Genomic DNA, 21548 nt, shown 5'->3' with positions numbered 1-21548 from the left:
ATAACAGAAAATAAGCTATCTGCTCCTAATAGTTGGGACTTTTCTGTTTCTAAAACCATTTCATGCAAAATATATTCACAGTGATAGCAATTAGTAATATGTATTTGTTTTTAAAACTGTTAAGGGCCACATAGGTATTATTAATGTCGGCACTGCTGTAATTATACATTTAAATTGTTTAATGAATAATAACATCAAGATTGAATCTGCTTTTGAAAATACGTAGTATTCATAGGATGCTTCCTGAGAGGAGCCTAGGAAGATTTAATTCAGATTCATATGGTGTGAATTAACTGGAAGACTAAATATCACAGTAACAATTTGACCTATATCAATCTATATATTTGATGTAATTCTTTTTTTTTAAAGCATTTATTATGTACATGGTGTTCTGCCTGTGTATATGCCTGCAGGCCAGAAGAGGGCATCAGATCCCATTACAGATGGCTGTGAGCCACCATGTGGTTACTGGGAATTGAACTCAGGACCTCTGGAAGATCAGGTAGTGCTCTTAACCGCTGAGCCATCTCTCCAGCCCTGATATAATTCTTTTCACTATCTGACCAAAGGGTTTTTGTTTGTTTTTTTAACAGAAATTTACAGAATCCTAAAATTAATACAGAAATGCAGAAGATGTAGAATATCCAAAAAAGAAAAAAACAAACAAACAAACAAACAAAAAACCATCTCTTTGAGAAATAAAAACAAGATTGGAGAACTTACCATAACCAGGTTCAGTACATTTTAAAACTTTAATAATTAAGATTTATTGACTTAAATAACAGAAGTGTAGATCAATGGAAGATATAGAGTCCTAAAACTAACAAATTTTTCCATTAAAATATAGGCAAAAGATGGAGGCTGTGTCACCAAAGCTTTGTGAGTAGCTGATAGACAGGGGGCTGCTCCGCATCGCACACAGACCACGGCATGGTGCTCACTGCTGTGGGAGAGTGAAGAACAGCGTGCATTGCTTCTAGGGGTGTAAAATAGTATTTCTTTAGGGAAACCGTTGTACATGTAGGCGTACTATGGAACCCATCAATTCCATTCCTAAGTATCTAGTCGAAAACAATGAAAACATGTCCTAGATGATATGTGGCTTCTGTGCTTCACTTCTTTTCTCCAGCGTAAAGTATGGGAACTTACGTGATGAATACCGTTGTAGTATACACGTAATCGGCATTCTGTTGATCTTCAGTGGCCATTAGAGTTGGTTCTGCTCTATTTTTAGTATAAATACTACTGCTGTGAACATAGACAAAGGTTTGTGTGAGTGCCTTTTTCCTTCTCTTTAGTGGAACTGACAGCTTGTATGGCAATTCTGTGCTTGATTTTGTCATAAATTATTTTCCTGAAACAACCATCCTATCTTATCAGCAATGTCTGAAGATTCTCATTCTTTACATATACATGCTCTTGCTTGTAATTATTTTTCCTTTTCTTTACAGGCACTCCTATTGAAATAGTACCCTATGATTTTAATTTCCATTCCCTAAATGACCAGATTTTGACCTTCTTCTATTTGTTTGTTTGTTTGTTTGTCTGAGACAGGGTTTCTCTGTGTAGCCCTGGCTGTCCTGGAATTTGCTCTGTAGACCAGGCTGGCCTCAAACTCACAGAGATCTTCCTGCATCTGCCTCTTGTGTGCTTGGATTAAAGGTGTGTGCCACCATGTCCTAGCAATTCGAACATCTTCTAATGAGCTTACATTATGTGTGTGTGTGTGTGTGTGTGTGTGTGTGTGTGTGTGTGTGTGTGTGTGTGTGTTGTACATTTTTTTTCTTGTTTTGGTGTTTTGGTTTGGTTTTCAGCTGTTCTGAGGAAATTCTCAACTTCCATTCTAGGTTTTCTATTTGTTGTTGTTTTGTATTTTGGAGACAGGGTTTTATACTGAAACCCAAAGTGTTCTAGAACTTATCATATAGCCCAGGCTAGCCTTTAACTAAAAGTAGTTTTTCCTCATCCTCTCAAGGGTTATTATTATTATGTAAAGTTAGTATTATATAAGTACTTTATTTGTCTGTATTTATTATGGGTGATACTCCTGAACAAGGTAGCAGTGTGTGGCCTTTTGCACCTGTTGTCTCAGCACTCAGAAGAAACAAAGGCTGGAGATTCATGGCTTTGAGGTCAGCCTAGCTTACAGGGCAAGATACCCTGTCTTTTTAAAAAAACAAGTCAGCATGAATTATTATCATAGGAAGCCATTTATACTCTTAATTAACATGCCTCAACTCATTGTGAATATTATAACCACATGTACTATACATGAAATACAACCCCCGCAATAGGTTTTCTGAGTGAGATATAAATGTTGAGGAGTCTTCTGAGCCTCTTCATTAGGTGAGATACATTTGTACACAAAACTAGAAATTTTCCACCTGTAGAAAGTTCTTTTGTATTAATTAGCCTTGCCAGTTACCTGAGGTAAACGATCATCATAGATTACTTCATCTCTTGAAATTCACATCCATGGGAGATCAGAAAATGCTGTGTACTTCTATATCGGGGGTTTCACTTGACTAGGTATTTACACTTGTGCACAAGCCTTCACAGCCCAGACTGTGCTCTGCTCCTGGCATCGATCACTGGAATTGTAAGTGTTAGCCCTCTGATCCAGTGATCTACTATAGATGGTGCTTCTCTTATCTTAATGCTTTATGTACTAGCTAGAACAGTAGAATTCAACTTTAAGAACCGGCTAAACTTGTTATAATAATTTGCTGAGGAGCTTTTTCTAAAGATTTATTTATTTTACTTCATATGATTGAATATTTTCCTACATGCGTGTATGTGCACCAAATGTACGCCTGGCACTTACAGAGACCAGAAGAGGGCATCAGATCCCCTGGAACTGGAATTACGGACGGATTTTGAGCTGCCATGTAGGTGCGGGAACTGAACCCAGATCTTCTGAAAGAGCAGCCAGTGTTCTTAACTGCTGAGCCATTTCTCCAGTCCCTAAGAGTTTTTTTTTATAAGTAAACTATTTTTTAAAAATTTATTACTTTTATATTTATGCTTGAAATAATTACTTTGTAGATCAAAACCACAGACTGGAAAGTACAAGAACATACCCACAAGTGTTCTATCAGGTGATTTTTGGCAAAAGCACCAATGCAATCTAATGGTGGAAAGAACTCCCTCAGCAAACAGTGCTAGAACCTCTGATTATCTGAGGCACAGGACCACAATGGGTTTTTCTCATGGCAAACAGTAAAATTAAACTCTGCTCATCTTTAGTGTTAAGAAAATGAAAAGAACTGGACATAGTGGCATACACCTTTGATCCTAGAACTTGTAAGATAGAAGCAGGAGGATCTTCGTGAGTTTGAGGCCAGCCTGGGGGTCTATATAGCAAGCTCCAAGCCAGCCAGGGCTACACAGTAAGACCTTGTTTCAAAGCAAAATAAAAATAATATTAATATGTGCATGTGACTGGGGGCACACCTATCATGATTCATGTGTGGAGGTCAGAGATAAAACATATGGAGTCAGTTCTTCCTCTTCTACCTTTACATGGGCTCCAAGGATTGAACTCAGGTCACCAGGCTTGTGACAAGCCCCTTTACACGATGAGCCACCTCACTAACCCTGACAAATTCTTATAAAGTAAATGTATACATCAACTTGTATGATCCAGCAGTTCTCCAAGGTATATGCACGGGAGATCTGGATGCCTATGTCTACCAAAAGGCGTGGGCACAAGTGAACGTGAGGGTTTTGTTCATAATGACGCCAAAGTGGAATGATCCAATTGCTCATCAGCAAGATAAGCAAACTGAAGTTTCACAGTGGAGAAGAGACCTTGGGTTATAAGAAAAATACAGATGAACCTCAAAAGTATAGTTCAGAAATGAGTGCACTGAAGGGTTCCATTGGCAGGACATTCAAGGAAGGGCAGGGATTGTCTGTGGAGGCTGCAATGTCTTGTGTTTGGGATGGCAAGGAGAACTTTCTGAAATGATGGCAGTAACTCGGAAGCTAGATGCAGGTGTTGCTTGCTGCATTTGTTGAAAGTCACTGACCTTCATGTCTAAGATATGTGTATAAATTAAATTATAGTTTAATGAAGCAGGAAGAATCAGACTCCTGATGAAAAGCATTGTACATTTCCATGCCGTCTTACTGAACGTAGTAGTGTATGATGTAGTTAGTGTGGTGTTCTAGTGTCAGTCAATAGCACTGGATACTGTGGACACGATCTCCATTTGTGCTGGCTAGTTTATGTATCTTCTTGACACACACTAGGGTCATCGTAGAAGAAGGAATCTTAATTGAGAAAATGCCAGTTGTCCTATAGGCAACTGTAGGGCATTTCTTGATTGATAATTGATGTGGGAGGCCAAGTTCAGTGTGAGTAGTGCTGCTTCTGGGTGGAATAAGGAAGCAGATCAAGAAAATTATGAGGAGCAAACCAGTAAACAGCATTCCTCTGTGGCTTCTGCTTCAGTCCTATGCTGTTTTGAGTTCCTGCTTTGACTTCCCTCAGTGAGGGACTGTTACCTGGAAGTATAATAAATTAAACCCTTTGCTCCACAAGTTGCTTTTATTCGTGGTCTATATCACAGCAGCGTAAACCTAACTAAGGCACTACTCTGCCTCGGATTCATTATCTCGTTCTGTTCGATCTGCTGTGCTCTTTCCACCTGACTACTGCTTCTGTGCTTACACGTTACCGTGTGAGAGCTTGGGGGTTCCTCAGAGTAAGGGGCAAAAGCAAACACAGTAATGAGGGCGTTAGCAGTTAACCTGTTTCACCTAGTTAACATTCTGAGGACAATTTATTTGTGTGCTACTGGAGAAGCCCTGGGTTGGAGAGAAGTAGAACATTAGGGAAGCTAGGAATGATGGTGCCAAAGCAGGGGGGATCTTGAGGAAGAGGCTTGTCTGAGCTGTAAATGGACACCCTGCCCCCAAACAGTACATGGCTGAGATCTGCCTCGGTCACTGCCTCACATGGATGTAGTCTTGGGGAAGACTGTGATGGCCCAGGCCTGCAGTCCTGGTGATTTCCAGAGTGGATCAGACCCTTCTTCATTAGACTTAGTTTGAAAGGCACAGATCACAAATTCAAAGGCCATCCATAGCTACATAGCAAGCTTGAGAGGCCAGCTGGGATAAAACCTTGTCTCAAGAAGAAAATAAATTATAAAAAGGAAACAAGCAACAAAAACTTTAATACATTTTGTATTCTGAGCACATATCTAAAAATATAACATCTACAGCTTTTAAAAGTTAATTATTTTCCAAAATAAAGCTGTTTTTAGAGTTATCTTTCCAAGAAAGCAGACCATACCTAAAAATTTCTGTAAGTACAAGAGAAATTTTTTTTAAAAACTATTGATACATAGAAAGTAAATCCTCTCTGAGTCAGGCATGGTAACGTACACCTGTAATCTCAGCAAGCGGAAGGCAGAGGCACTGGGCATCTGTTACTTCCAGACAGTCAGAGCTACATGGCAAGACTCAATCTCAAAAAAGCCAAAAACAAAAGAACCAAGTAAAATCCTTGATGGCTGATCAGAAATTGAATCCTGTATGATGTTCAGAGTTTCATCCAATGTAGAAGATCATACCTCTTTAGTTTGTATTTTATTGGCTAAACATATATTAGCAGCGTATATAAAACAAACAAGGCAAAGAGGCCCTGAGTTGAGATTTGGGGTAGCATAGTTGCCTTTCTGTTATGGTGCAGTGTGGCCTAAGTAGGAGTGGTGAGCTATGGAATCCTATCTTTGGTGCTGTAAGGTGACGTAGAAAGGGGTTTTCCAAGTGTCCCCCAGCGTGTCCTCATAGCCTCCCTTCCCTTTCTCTTCTTTACTCTCAAGACTGGTAGGTATTCAGTCTTGCTTGTTTGTTTCTTTATTCATATAGCAATTCTGTTTACTTACTCTCTGGGAATTGTGTTCAGTCTCCCTAGTCCATACTCTGCATTCAGCCTGCCTGTCTAATCTCATAGAATGTGCACTGAGAACACTTAATTGCAGAGATAAATTGGTTCTTTGTGTGCATGACTGATCAAGAGCAAAGAACCTTAATTTCAGATATCTTCAGAGAGGTTTTCTCTAACCTCTGCCTCTAAGAGGAAGATTATAAAGTGTTTTCATTACTTCAGGTCAGAATTGTATTGCTTTTGGTCAAAAGCTGTTGTAAGAGTCACAAACTAATAGAAGAGAGTAATCTAAGGATAAATTATAAAGATCAAAGCAGTTGAAAATTAAAGTGAACTTGAGTGTAAGCTTAGGTATGGTTTTAGACTCTTAAAGAGACCATCCATGCAGAAAGACCCTGGGTTCGATCCCCAAGCCCTGAAAAGAGGGCCTCATCATGCCTTTAATTATATCTTCCAGAGTAGTTTTAATTTTGATGTGTGAGGTGAAAAATAAGGAACTAGAGTAGATATTTAGAAACTAGATTAGTGCCAGGCATTTCTCTCATTTATTACCAATACAACAATCAGTTATTCTGAGGTCATATAGGAGGGACAGCAGCACATACTGGATACGGCTTTGGTTCGTTTTCCAGCTATATTTTATTTGTTGATAATTTCCAAATCTGTATCTTTTAATGCTATCTTGCTTCTCACTTTCAGACTTGTATTTTTATCCTATAGAAAGAAGTTTTTTAGATATTGTGTTTCAAATTAAATTTTTAAAATGTATTTTAAAGTATTTTTTCATTTTGATATATGGCTTTGTTATCCCTTTCATTCATTAATATTTTTTTGTGATGATAATGGTGATGGTGTATATACAGTATATACCAGGCTGACCTCAAACTCAACGGTGCCCTTGCCTCAGCCTCCTGCGTTCGTGTAGAATGTCACCATGCCTGGCTTTCCTACATCAACTTTTCCCTATGCCCTTCTGAAGGACTAGCATATTATAACCTTTAAAAAGTCTTCAGATCTAGGCACTGCCACTCTCATCAATGTTGTGCACTTTCACTTCCTACTTTTAAAAGGTGCTCAGGAGACAGAGGCAGGCAAGTCTCTAAGTTCGAGGCTAGCCTGGTATATAAAGTGAGGTCCAGGACAGCTGGGACTATACATAGAAACCCTGTCTTCAAAACATAAATGAATGAATGTTATTACTGAAACAAAGGGGTTTTTTAAATGTCAAGTATTTCAGAAGTCTCTAAAATAAAAACAAGAAGTTATTTAGCTAACTTCACTTTTCTGGAATTAATCATCATTTCTGCTTATTGTATATTATCAGACACTTACATTCCTATCCTCTCCCTCTAACCCAAGACAGGGTCTCACTATGTAGTTTAAGCTGGCCTTGAATTTGCTAAAGAGTCTGAGGTTAACCTCATACTAATGGTTTCCCTGCCCCAGCTTCCCAAAGGCAGTGTATTTCACACAATTGCCCAGTATTTTCTTTGAATTTCTAACCATTTCTTGTGTGAGTGGCTAGTCAGACTCCTCATTGATCTTCCTGCTCAGCCCCTCTCCTATGCATTGCCAGTTTTCTATCCAACCAGCAAATCTCACTTTGCTTTAAGACTTCTGTGTATTCCCTGTTGTGTACAGGGTGAGCACCAGCCCTTTAGTAGTACAGTGATGGCCGCTCGTCACGGTCTGGCTCCAGCATCTCTAGGCTCCTACCACCCGCTTTGCTTCTCATCTGTTGCTGTTGCTGGACTGATTGTGTCTTACACATCTCCTGCCACTGTACACATATTCAGTGTCTCTTCCGTCTGCCACTCTCCACTCTTAATCACACACCGTCTTATTTTAAAGGAGTCTTTGCTAGTTTGCTGAGCTGGAGCCTGTGTCCTGGTTTAAATATGAAATATTCTCTACAGGCTCATGTATTTAAATTTGAGCACTTGGCTCCTAACTGGTGGTGCTGTGTTGGGAGGTTACTGAAGATTTTGGACATGGAGTCTAGATGGCAAATATAGTACTTGAGGCTTCTAGAGTGGCTTTGTGTTCAGCTCAAGCTCCCTTCTGTTCTAAGATGCAACAAGCCATATCTCAATCTCCTGCTTCAACTGGACCAGCCATATCAGCCACTCTGGCTTCCGTACAGTAATAGACCGTATACCTCATACTGAGAGTCAAAGTATACCCCCCTCCATTAAATTGCCTCTTTCAGGTATTTAGTCATGGTGATAGGAACTAATAGAGAAAATTGATGCCAGCAATGAATTGTGGTCTGTGATAAACCTGACCACATATTTATAATTGTTTCATAGAAAGGATGTGGAAAAGTTGGAGCTATGGACTAGAAACATTTTAGAATGCCATGAGGGGTTGGGGATTTAGCTCAGTGGTAGAGCGCTTGCCTAGCGAGCACAAGGTCCTGGGTTCAGTCCCCAGCTCCGAAAAAAAGAAAAGAAAAGAAAAAAAAAATAGAATGCCATGAGTAGAGCTTAATGGGCCATTCTGGTAGGGGTTCTGTAGATCAGAGTATCTAGAAATGCAGACACGAAAGACTAAGCTCATGAACTTTCAGCAGGGGATAAGGACTATTAAAACTGAAGACTATTCATGTTACATTTCTGGCAATAGATTTGGCTACAATCTACCCATGTCCTGAAATTTTGAGTGAGACTGAATTAAGTAATAGACTAGGGCTGACAAAATGGCTCACTGGGTAAAGGCATTGGCTGTCAGATATGATGACCTGAATTTAATCCCCAGAACACACATTCTGGAAAGAGAACTAATTTCTACAAATTATCGTCTGACCTCCATTTATGTGCTTGCACACACATACACACACACACACACACACACACACACACACACACACACACACACACATGCACACAAATAAAAGTAGCAAATGTTTTTTAAGTACTGGACTAATTTGTTTGATGGAAGAGATTTTTTTTTTTTTTTCTTTTTTTGGGAGCTGGGGACCGAACCCAGGGCCTTGCGCTTCCTAGGCAAGCGCTCTACCACTGAGCTAAATCCCCAACCCCCGATGGAAGAGATTTTAAGACAGTAAAATGATTAGGCTGTGACATAGTCCACACTGCTTTCTTCCAGATTCAGTGAAGAAAGCAGAGAGTAGAGCAGTAAAGTATGGAAACTATACATTTTGGCTAGGAAAGGGGCCAGTGAGGACAAAGTGGCCACTATACTTGTTAAAGAAATTAGCACCTTAGAAAAAGGCTTTACACTTTGTACTGGGCAAGACCCCACACATTAAAGTGTCTAGGGTGTGAACTGGAAATGAGACAGGGTTTCTCCGTGTAGCTCTGGCTGTTCTGGAACTCACTCTGTAGACCAAGCTGCCCTCAAACTCAGAGAGCTGGCCTCCTCTGCCTCAAGTTCTGGGAATAAAAACATGCACCACCATCACCTGGCAACTGGAGACCATTTTAGAAAATATTAAGGAAGAGTTCCTGAAAAGACAGAACCTTCATGTGCTGTGCTGAAGACAGCTACCTAGTGTAATGTCTCCCTGCTGTGCACACAGATATGCAGAGGCCTCTGCAGTCATGCTCTAGCAGCTGTACTTTGAGGCTGCCTCTCAAACTGTCAGTGAAACTTGACACCATCCCTATGTTGCTACTTTTGCAGGCATGCAGGACATGAGAGCAGTACAAGGTTCTAGAAAACTCCAAAGTTAGGCAATATGGAGCAGGGTCAGATTTGATAGAGAAGCCCCAAGAACTCAAGGTGTGATGCTGTTGAAGTGAAACTTAGGTTGCAGTAAAGACCCCCTTGGAGATGCCAGGAACATGAGATATCTATCAAAGAAAACTGCAGACACTGAGTGTATTGACCCAAGAGAGTGGCCACGTGTGCTGCAAATAGTAGGCATGTAGTGGTGTCCACCCAAGCCTGGTGGAATTCAGGTGATACTACCCATGGGCTGTAGACACTGGGAATGATGCCCAAGTGTCTGTGCTTGCTGTGGGGGTCAACCTTGCTTTCATCTGCTTTCCCTTGTTATCCTCCTATCTCGAATAAGACTGTTTCATCTGTGCTACTGCATATCGGAAGTCTGTAAACTGTTTTTGTTTTCTTATAGCCTCATTTAAAACATAGTCTTGAGTCTTAGAGCAGATTTTGGGCTTTTGAATAGTGTTAGAATTTTAAGACTATGGAGACTTTTGAAATCGGAATGAATAGTTTTCATTATGAGATGGCCATGATCCTGTAGGGGCCAAGGGAGGAATGTTATTGTTAGAATGTGAAATGACCTTCCCCCAGCCTTATATGATTGAGCATCTGTTCCCGAGCTAGTAAACTATTTGGGAGGTTATGGAAACTTCTGAACATGAAATGAGGCCTAACTGGCAGACATAGGAAGTATAGGCTGGCTTTACTTCTGGCTGGAACCCTCTGCTTTCTAGTCCTTCAAGATGTAGCAAAGCACATCATAGTCTCCCCCATTGTGGACCCTGATGCTGCAGCCATCATGTCCTCTCTGCCATGATGGACTGTATCCCCAAAATCATGAGCCACAATAAACCTCTGTTCCCTTTAGTTGCTTCTGTCAGGTTTTTGGTCAGAGTGGCATAAAGTAATGAATACAATATGGTGCTCCTTCAGCACCCTAGTCATATTTTAGCAGAGCAGGCTGTTTTTAATGCTTCTATTCCCTGTTGGTAAGAAGAGGTTCTCTTAGAGATTAGAGAGATGGATCAGCGGTTAAGAGCACTTGTTGCTCTTGCAGAAGACCTGGTCTGGCTTGCACATCTATATGGTGACTCACAACCATCCATAAGTTTAGTTTCAGAGGATCTGATACTTTCTTCTGCCCTCTGAAGGCACCAGGCATGCATGTGGCACAGATACACATGCAGGCACAACACACACAAAATAAATAAACATTAAAAAATTAACAGTTCTCATACATTACAGAAAACTATCTTAAAAAATAAAATAGCCTTTTACCTTAGCCTCTATTTCATGTCAGTGCTCTACCTAATATATGGCACCTAATAAATATTGGTAAAGAAATGTATGTTATGTTTTTAAAATGTAGACATCAGACTGGGTAGTGGTGGTGCATACCTTTAGGCCCAGCACTCAGGAGGCAGAGTAAGGCAGAACTCTGAGTAAGAGGACATTCAGGGCTACACAAAGAAACTCTGTCTTGAAAACAAATACACAGGACAAAATACACAGGAAAAAAAATTATAGAGATCAACATTTTATTCCCATTAACATTTTAAGCCGTTTCCTTAAGTTTTTACAAGCTTTAGTTAATGATACATTTTACTTTTAAGGCTATTAGCATAATCCTAGCATGATGTTATTTCTTCACATATTATTAAATAGTTCATTTTAATGAACTATATATATTAATTAAAATGTTGGTTCCATGTAGAGGCAGAAAGAGATATGTAAGATTATTGTATGAAGCAGAGTGGTGGTGATTGATGCACACCTTTGATTCTAGCACTCTGGAGGCAGGAGCAGGTGGATGTCTGAGTTTGAGGCCAGCTTGGTCTACATCTAAGACAGCCAAGGCTGCTCAGAGATGTGTGTGTGTGTGTGTGTGTGTGTGTGTGTGTGTGTGTGTGTGTGAGAGAGAGAGAGAGAGAGAGAGAGAGAGAGAGAGAGAGAGAGAGAGAGAGAGAGAGAGAGAGAGAGAGAGAACGAACTATATGAAATAAGAAGTAAGTGGCAGTTTGATCCAACAGTCAATATAGTCATACAGGAACTAGGAACATAGCTAGTGTTACCATGTGCTTATTAACATATGCTTGGTCCTGTCTTTGGTCTCCAGCATCACAATGAAACATGTTCTATTCATGAAAAGGAATATAGGTGGACAAATAATTATCTTTATATTTTCTTTTATTCTTCAAACATGAAACTTTTCTTTATTGTATAGCTCTGTTAATATCTGTGGTTTTATATATCACAAGTGTACTTTTTAAGAAGAAAAAACTAAAATAAGACCATCTTTCAGTTCACCTTCTTCACCTAATAAAATTAAACTGTAGGTAGCAGAGTGGATTTCTTTATTTCTTCCTTCCTTTTTTTCATGATTGTTTTGTTTTGGTTTTGTTTCTCCAGAGTTAGAAAATGCCTTTGACAGGGCTGAGGTGATGATTCATTGGGTCAAGTGCTAACTGCACAACCACAGAGACCTGAGTTCTTTTCCCAGCACCCATGTTAAAGGCAACTGTGGTGGCTTATGTCTGTAACTCCACGCCTGGGAATTGGGGGAAGGGCTGTCACATATAACAGAGACAGGCATGTCTAAGGGGCTCCCTGGCCAGCTGGTCTAGCAAAAACAGTGAGCTCCAGGTTCAGTGAAAGACCCTGTCTTAAAAAATAAGTTAATGAGGCCAGTGAGGTGGTCTTACAGGTAATGTACTTGCTGGTGATGCAAACTTGAAAACCCCAGAGCCCATGGGGTGGAAGGAGAAAACCAACCCCACAAGTCACTCTCTGACCTCCAGGCACGCATGTGTGTGCACATACACAGACTGCTGCTGCTGCTGCTGCTTAATGATAATAGTAGGAGCTCAACAATAAATAAACATTTCACAAACAGGGAGGGATAGAAGACATCTAGCATTGATCTCTAGTCCCCACAGACACCCATGGTCACATGCACATACACAAAGTGTCTCTGAATGAAAGCTGATATATGCGTTTGAAAACATTTCGTTGTATATATCAGCTCAGCTCAGTTCATTTCAGTTTTGGGTAGTAGAATGTGCTGGTAGTCGATATGTAGGAAAGTATGAAAGACAGAATTTCTGTTGTGCATTAACTTACAGCCTATACTGCATAGCAGAAATTCCTGAACGGCCATTACTGGAGAACATAAAATAAGTATTGGAATAGTGTTATATCTTATTTTAAGTGCAAGGCCTGGCATATGTTGAGGACATGATCTACATTGTGCTGTCCACCAGGCCCATTAAATACATTAGAAACAAGATTTATTGACTTTATTTTATGAGTATTTTTTTCTGTGTGGAAATGTGTGCATCATATGCATTCCTGATATTCACAATACATTATATGGAAGTGTTATAGGTGGCTGTGAGCCACCATGTAGGTGCTGGGAATCAAACCCCAGACCTTTGAAAGAGCAGTAAATGCTTTAACACCACTGAGCTCACTCTCTAGCACCAGGTACTTTTTTTTCCTTATATTTTAGGAGGCAAATTTTACTATTCGATAGAAACTTTTATTTTAAAGTCAAATTGAAAAGGATATTTAGGCTGAGGATTTAGCTCAGTGATAAAAGTTATTCTGCAACATAAATGGTGTCCTAGGTTCCATTCCCAGTAACACATACAGGCACATGCACACACACATACACATATGCGCACACATGTGCACACACATGTACACACACACATACACACACACACATACACGTACTCTGGTAAAAGCAAAAAATATTAAAGGATTTTTCCTGGTAGGTTTGATGTGATAATAAGACATCAGGAGTATAAGGAAAGGTTCAGTGTACCATTTTATTTCTTTGGTGACACTGGGTATTGATTCTATGGTCTTGTGTGTGGTAGGCAAGCACCACTGAGCTAAATCCCCAGTCAAGGGAAATTTTTATGAATAATTAACTTGAGCCAATATTGTTTCCCAAACCAAAACAAAATACAAATCAACTTTTAAGATATAAATATCTGAATTATAATTTTCTATTAAGTGTGTCATATTTATTTATGTACTGTGCATTGACACTGAGAAGAGTTGACATTAAAATATAGGTATATAGTTGCTGTTCAAAAATGTTTTCTGGACATATTAAATTGATATACTATTAGCCAAATATCTTTGTTTACATGTACTCACACTAAATACTATGTTGTAAACTTTGTTTAAAGCATTCACATTCTGAATGAAAAGGGAACCGATTTAAGAATTAAACAGTTCTCCTCTGGAGCTGTGACCTAGTCTTACGATGCCATCCCACTGTGATTACACTGTTTGCTTCCTACTGAAGAAGCTCTTAGTGCACTTGCAAGGAGCATAAGGAACCGTGTCAGAGGTCAGCCAGTGGAGTCCATTTTCCCACAGCCGCCTGGTGTGAGTGATCTTTTACTGTGCTTTAAAAAAAAAAGGGGCCAGGATTAGAGAGGATTAGGAGGAATATTACCGTCCTGAGTATAGACCCAGGGCCCCGAAGAGACGGAATCCAGCCAGGCAGCAAAGGGCTCCCCTGACTAGGACACAGCCTCTGCTGCATTCCTTTTAAGAAACTGAATGGGAAACACTAAGTCCCCAAACTGGATTAGTAAATAATCTCATAGTTTGGGACATCTGCTAAAATAAATTGATGAGCAGACTGCATTCTTACACTTGAGGACCAGAAACATCAAAAGGAGGGATAATTAAAGATGGGTCATAAGCTCAGTAACGCATGGAGAGGTGCACTTCATAAACAAAGAAAATACCATTTTAGATGTGTTAGTAAAATGAATATGCAATACTCGTTACTTAAGGCTTAAGATTTGAAATCCTTACAACTTTTTTATTTTTAAGAGTCTTTCTGGATCTTATTGCTTATAAGAAAGCTTAAAAATTACAGCTTCAACTCTCTGTGTTCTTTATAACTTCATACCTTCAGTGTATGACTACATATTTTAAGACACCTTCTTTACACTTTACGTTTTTTACTGTATATAATAAATGTAGGATGTGGACTCGGTGACACATCATACAGTAGTAGCAAATTACTTATCTGCTCCAAACATGTCGAAGGGGAGATGCATAGACCTTAGTCTTAGGAGGAAATTTAGCTAACTAAAATTGTAAGGCTTCTTGATGTTGTCCACTCAGTATTAGATCTGATGCACCAGTGGCTGCTTTCTCTCTCTCTTAAGGAAAATCATGAAGTTGGTTAATGTAATAACCATGACTATCTTGATTTTAGCATCTGCTTTTGTGTTTCTGGTTTTTGACAAGCTGAAGATTGAGCTCAGAGCCTTGAACATGCCAAGCAAGATCTTCACCACTGAGCTGAGCCCAAGCCCCACGCTTTTGTTATAGATTCTAAAATTAGAATACTTCCTTCGAGAGTTTGTGATAAGCTGAGCATGGTGGTGCATATCTATAATCCTAGCCTTTAAAAGAGTGAAGCAGATTTACAAGTTTGAAGCTAACCTGGGCTACATAGTAAGACACCATCTATGAATAAATGAATGAATGAATGGTATGAGATAAAATTTGGTTCCATATGTAAAAAATAATTTATAATGGGCACTTCATTCATGTCTTAAATATGTGATGTTCTGTGCTTTCTGGTACAGTATCTGTGCTTATAATGGGTTGTGATTTGAATGTATCTTCTGTGCCACATCTGTTCCCTCCCAGTGTGATTATCCATATCCTTACCATCTTAAATATCAACTCCATCAATACATAGTTATTATGTATCTCAACATTACTGCTCCCAGGTGTTTATCCAAGCGAAATAGACATAGTTACAGCAAAGCTTGTATATAAAGACTTAACATCACTTGCTTTTGCTTCTTGCTTGCTTTTGCTGATTTGTGTTTTGTTTTTGAGACAGTTTCTCATGTATGCCACCCAGCCTTGAACTCACAGTGTAGTCAAGGATAACCTTGAACTCTGATCCTTCTGCCTCTACCTCCTGAATATTATGATTGCAGGTGTGCATCACCATATTTGGTGTATGGTAGATATGAAATCCAAGGCTTCAGGCATGCTAGGCAAACACTCTACTTTACATACTCAGGCCAGCATTATCACTTCTAAAATCCAAAAAGGGGAAAGGATGTATGTCTAACAGCTGATGACTACATAAGTAAACATGGTGTATTTATGATGGTATCTTATTTGACTCTAAAGGGGTATGGAGTACCAATATGCGCTGTGACCTACATGAACCTCAAAACTGCTAAATAAAAGAAACCAGTCACACGTTTCCACATATCATATTATATATAATCATAACAGTGTTAGCATAATATATTTTTCCATCTGTATAAAATGTTTAAAATAGGCAGTTATGGGGACAGAAATTAGGTTAATTCTTGGCTCACAATGAGGTGGTGAGAATGATCTCAGAGGTCCAGTGTCCCCCTGAGATAATGAGAATGTGTCAAATTGACTGTGGTGATGGATGGCCATGTTTTTTAATGTTAAAAAAAAAAATGGGGTTGGGGATTTAGCTCAGTGGTAGAGCGCTTGCCTAGGAAGCACAAGGCCCTGGGTTCGGTCCCCAGCTCCGAAAAAAAAAAAAAAAAAACATTGAATTCTGTATTTCAGATAATCTAATTATATGCTATATGAATTAGATATCAAAGCTGTCTTAAAACCTTGATAAAATTAGTTTTCCTACCCACTTATTAATTGCTAATACTTTTATAAGGTCCCTAACACAGTTTGATTGTTATTGTTTCCATAAGCCTATTTTTCATATTCTGATATGGGTTGGGATTTTAGTGTTTGAGTATCCTGTTCTGTACTTAGTGAATATTAATTAACTGACTCCTTCACAGTCAAATGTCCCACCATAAAATGGGAATAAGAGAAAACAGAATCGATGACACAATATTTTCAAGAAACTGTATTGTGTGATTTTTATATTTAATTGTTTCTTGAAAAGTATTTGCTCTCATATTATCTCTCAGTTTTACTTTCCATTTGTATTTTATAAGGTCACATAAGCTGTTTATCACTTTGTTTTTACCTGTAGGACAATTTTCATGTTGAAGGTTTGCATGTATTACAAGTACTTTAAATAGGTTTTCAGTTGGAACTGCATGTCATTTTTTCAAGTTTAATATGTATGTGTTTAAACCAGTTTTTAACGTTTGAGTGAATGCTTTGTTTATGTGTCCCTTTAGCACAGTTTTAATCTCCTGGCATGGATGTGTTGTTTTGCAGTACTTACTAGAGATGAAGAGTTTAATCTTACCTCCAGAACACATTCTGAAGCGAGGAGATAGTGAAGCAATTGCCTATGCTTTCTTTCATCTGCAACACTGGAAACGAATAGAGGGTGCTCTGAATCTCCTGCAGTGCACATGGGAAGGCAGTGAGTATTCCTTGCCAGATGTAATGCTGATCTCTGTCTCAATAGTCACTGCATCCATGTGCAGTCTTTAAGATGAGATTGTGTGGTTTCAAATCATCTCTGTGGCATTATATTTTATAGAAAAAATAACTTAATGTATATTGATGTCACATTTAGGAAAAGTGGAATAAAGAACTGTTAGGGTATTTTGCTAAATTGAGTATTTGTAATGAGAAGAAATGAAAATGTATTCCTTTTAGTTTATAAGCTTTTAAAATGTGTTTATATTTGTTATTGTTTGTAGTTGGTTGGTTGGTTTGTTTTGTTTTATTTTTGTGATAAGGTGGGGGAGGTTGAAACTAAAGCCTTAATTATACTAATAGCACATGCTGTATCACTGGATCACTGAGCTATGCACACAGTCCTGTTCCAGTACAAAGAAAGAAAAGAAATCTGGTGCTTGGAGCCGGAGTGATGACTCGAAGCATTTGTTGTTCTTGGAGAGGATCTGGGTTTGGTTCCCAGCGTCCACTCAGAGTTCAGTTCTAGGGAATCCATTGCCCTCTCCCAATCTCCAGTGACACTAGACACACACTAGACACACACAGACACACACTGATGTACACATATTCACGCAGGCAAAGCATTCATACACATGCAAGTTTTTAAAAATTAAAAATGGTGTTTTTGTTTTGTTTTCAGATGTAAATAGCATGAATTATTTTTCTAATAACTGATAACACTGTGTGTCCTGGTTTGTTTTCAGTCACTGTGATGAATGCTATAGCCAATAGCAACGTGAGGAGGAAAGGGTTTCTTTCTTCTCACACCTTACAGTTCATCACTGAGGGAAGCCAAAGCAGAAACTCAAGGCAAGAGCTTCATACAGAAACCACAGAAGGAACAGTCTATTAGGTTGCTTCCTCTGACTTGCTCAGCTTGCTTTATCAACATCAGAGTCCCACCTACCCAGGCATGACACCACTCACAGTGGGCAAGGCCCTCCTACATCAGTTAGCAATTGTGACAGTGCCTTACAGACATGTCCCGCCAGCCAGTCTGATGGAGGCAACTCCTCAGTTGAAGTTTCCTCTGCTCAGGTGACTATAAAAACTAGCCAGTTTTGCAACTCTATTTATTCTCTCTCTCCCTCTCCCTCAGTGTCTCATATGGTTCAGACAGGCTTCAAACTTATTATTGTGTAGCTGAGAATGATCTTAAGTTTCTGATTCCTGCTGCTACCTTCCAAGTACTAGAACTGCAAGCCTGTACCACCATACCTGGCTTCAGTTTGTAATTGTGGTAAAATATTCATTACATAAAGTTTATCACTGTCGTTGTTCTGTGTCCAGTCAATAGCATTGTGAGTATTCACACTGTTGAGTGGCCATCATCAGGTTTGTCTCCAGAGCCTTCTCCTCTTCCCACACTAAAGCCCCGTGTGCATAATTCTCAGCTTCCTCACCAGTGCTCTGGGTTCTGACTGATGGCTGTAGGCCCTTCAGATTTCACTTGTTTTATCTAACTTAATATTGACAGTGTCCATATGTGTTGTAGTATGCGGCAGTAGTTACTTTTTTGTTTGGGTTTTGTTTTGTTTTGTGGTTTTTCTTTTGAGACAGAGCCTCTTTTTGGCTGGCCTAGCACTTATTCTGTAGCTGCTGACCCCGCTCCCCTTTATCTTCTCCCTCTTTTTTGAAACAAGATCTCACTACAACCTCATTCTATGTCTAAAAAGTGTTCCTTTGTATTATAGTAGACAAACGAGCTAGTTAATTTATTGTTGTACCTTTTCCTTTTGACCATACATTGTCATCCGAGAATGTTATGAAAACCGCACATAGAAACCTATAGTCATAATTGAAAACCATCTTCTAGATGTGAAATGCTAACAAAGAGCCTTTCCTTTACCCACCTCCTTCCCCTCGTTATCACTCTAGTGGACAGTGCCAGCTCCCAGAGGTACACTAGCAAAGGCCACTCCAGGCAGACAGGTCTTTCGATCACTCTACTAGAACTATGGTATATATTATTAGTGGAAGCACTCAGCATGTCTGTCAGATACCACTCAAACTGTTAACTCGGGGAGGACTCAGTTTCAGTGTTCAGTCCATCTCCATTCAGGGTCTTTATAATCCTACAGTTTTCATTTTGTTAGCTGCTATGACTGAAAGAAGGAGCATGACAGGGGTCACTGTGGAGTAGGAAATGAAGATGGTGGTGTCTGATCCAGTCCCAAGGCTGAAAAATTGCACAGGGTCCAAAGGGTTCCTAAATATATTTCATTAGTAAGAAATGTTTTGTCTTGAGATGAGTCTCTTCATGTTCCCATTCAGACCAGCACTAACTTGTGTTTGTGTAGTTTTCCTACCTTGGCTTCTTGAATAGTTTATACTATAGGTTCAAACCACCACAGTCTGTTGAAAATATGACTACTTTAAAATTAAGTAATAATAAAACTTTTCACTTTATTTATAGTTTTTCATATAGCTGAGCTCTTAGAACATAGATTTTTAAAGTTGTTTGGACCCACTAGTTAGTAAGTCCCCACGATAGAGTACACACTTAGTGTGCTTGAGGCCCTGCATTCAGTGACCACCATGACCACCACCACCACCAGTAACATGAAGACATCATTATCTGTGATCCCGGAGTTTGGGAATCTCTGTATTAACCACTTATTAACAACAGTCATACACTGGGCTTGACACTGACAGTGAGAACTCAGTAAAATTGAAATTATGCAGTTGAGTTGAATGCCTGTGAGTAGTTGGGCTTCTTCCAGTTGATTACAAGGCACTGAAAGCCAGGGACTTTCTCATTCATTTCTTATACGTCTCAACTGCTGGACGCTCTGCTGGGCCTTGAGGGCTTTTCACCGAGTGTATAACTTATGCGGCATTTCTTGCATCTTGATGAATGATTTCCTTATGTTGGCACTGATTATTGAATGATGCTGGACAAAAGACTTTTACAATCTCCGAGCCAGATTTGAATACCCTTTTTTTTTCCCCAAACTTAACTTGTTTTACGTGTTTGGGCGTATGTCTGTACATTCTTGAAGAAGATCTTAGTAATCCTCATAGGTGGAAAACTAAATCAGCAAGAATGCTTTTAGCTCCAAAGCCAGGACAATTACCTTCATTACAATTTTTTGAAGATTCCTATAGGAAGCAGGATTTATACTTGTGGAGTTAAGTCCATGATTGTGATAAGGCGGCTGAAGCAAAGAAGGTCCCAGCCAATGTTACACCGTAACATTCGTTCCCTTCAGCCTCAGACTGGACTACCTACTGTTCTCTTAGTAGGTCTAGTTTCCCTATGCATTCTTCTCCTATGTGTTCTTCCGTTCACTTTATTTCATCAGAAATATTTCATCAGAAAGTATAAAATGTCTGCAGAATAGGTTTGATTTATAGCATAGATGATAAATGAGATAAAATTGAATGCTAATGTATTTTTTCTCAGCTTTTAGAATGATTCCATACCCATTAGAGAAAGGACATCTATTTTACCCTTACCCCAGCTGCACAGAGACTGCTGATAGAGAGCTATTGCCTAGTAAGTAAATATTGCCATTTTCTTCAACTTACAAGTAATTATTTGGATTATTTTTAGATTGGTTTCTGTGTTAGTCACCTTTTTGTTTGTTAGTCTCGCGCGCGCGCGCGCGTGTGTGTGTGTGTGTGTGTGTGTGTGTGTGTGTGTGTGTGTGTGTTCACATTGTTGTGTGCATTTGGAGGCCAGATTCAGCTCAAAACTGGATATCCTCCTTGATGGCTTTCCATCTAATTTTTTTCAAGAAGGTTTTTCACTAAATCTAGAGCTCAGATTCAGTTATGGTGGCTGGCCAGTGAGCACCACAGATCTTTCTAGCTCTAGAAGTGCAGGCATGTGGCATTTGGGTTCTCTGTATGAGCGCTGGTACTCTGAACTTAGGTGCTCATGCTTTATACAGCAGACATTAACAAAGCCATCTCACCAGCCCTTCATCTCTCTGAGAGCTCTGAGTGTCCATGCCTAGTCTGTTAGCTGGATGCCAGGTTATTTGGATAAAATTGTCAGGGACCCTGATATTTCTTACTCTCTCACAAAAGAGACCCAGGAGCCACCATTTCTAGATAAGCAAAGGAGTCATTTACAAGGCTGATACTCCAGGGTGGCACTAGATTGTGTGAGGAGAAACCTAAGGCTGGAAACAAGGGGACACAAATGTTCTAAGGAGCTGATAGTGAGAAAGCAGGTAGGACTTTTAGTGTAGGAGTAGTTAGGCAAGAACTAGATATCCTCGAAAGGGGAAGAAAGGAGGAGAAACTCCACTGAGGAGATACTCACTGTGGTAGAATGAACAAATTTTTAATAATGTGGAGTTCTAATACCCAGGAGTACTTAGTGGTTTTTGTTTTTAATTCTCTGTCAACCTTGATATGACTTAAAGCTTTCTGGAATTTGCTTATAGACTCCTCAGTTGAGACTTGAACTATTCCCCCTAGTTCATATAGCTGTTTGTCATCTTTTATGCCTCCTGATAAATTTTTCTTTACAAGCCAGTGATGAAATTTGAACTTTTGTTCCAAGGGAGTGTTTCTGTACTAGCCAGTC

At 39.4% G+C, this 21548-nt stretch overlaps 1 protein-coding gene across 2 annotated transcripts in view; it reads left to right on the top strand.

Annotated features, from left to right (window-relative positions):
- The window catches only part of St7l (suppression of tumorigenicity 7 like), a 58119-nt gene that overhangs the window by 34730 nt on the left and 1841 nt on the right, over window positions 1-21548 (top strand). For both annotated transcript variants that reach the window (XM_032897569.1, XM_032897570.1), the window contains 2 exons: window positions 16817-16967; window positions 20415-20507. In XM_032897569.1, the coding sequence (XP_032753460.1) occupies window positions 16817-16967; window positions 20415-20507 (244 nt within the window). The remainder of the gene's footprint in view (window positions 1-16816; window positions 16968-20414; window positions 20508-21548) is intronic.

The sequence above is a fragment of the Rattus rattus genome, chromosome 3 (genome assembly GCF_011064425.1).
Source record: "Rattus rattus isolate New Zealand chromosome 3, Rrattus_CSIRO_v1, whole genome shotgun sequence".
NCBI lineage: Eukaryota > Metazoa > Chordata > Mammalia > Rodentia > Muridae > Rattus > Rattus rattus.
Note: the sequence above shows the minus strand (reverse complement) of the source record. Positions and strands in the feature narration are given on the sequence as shown.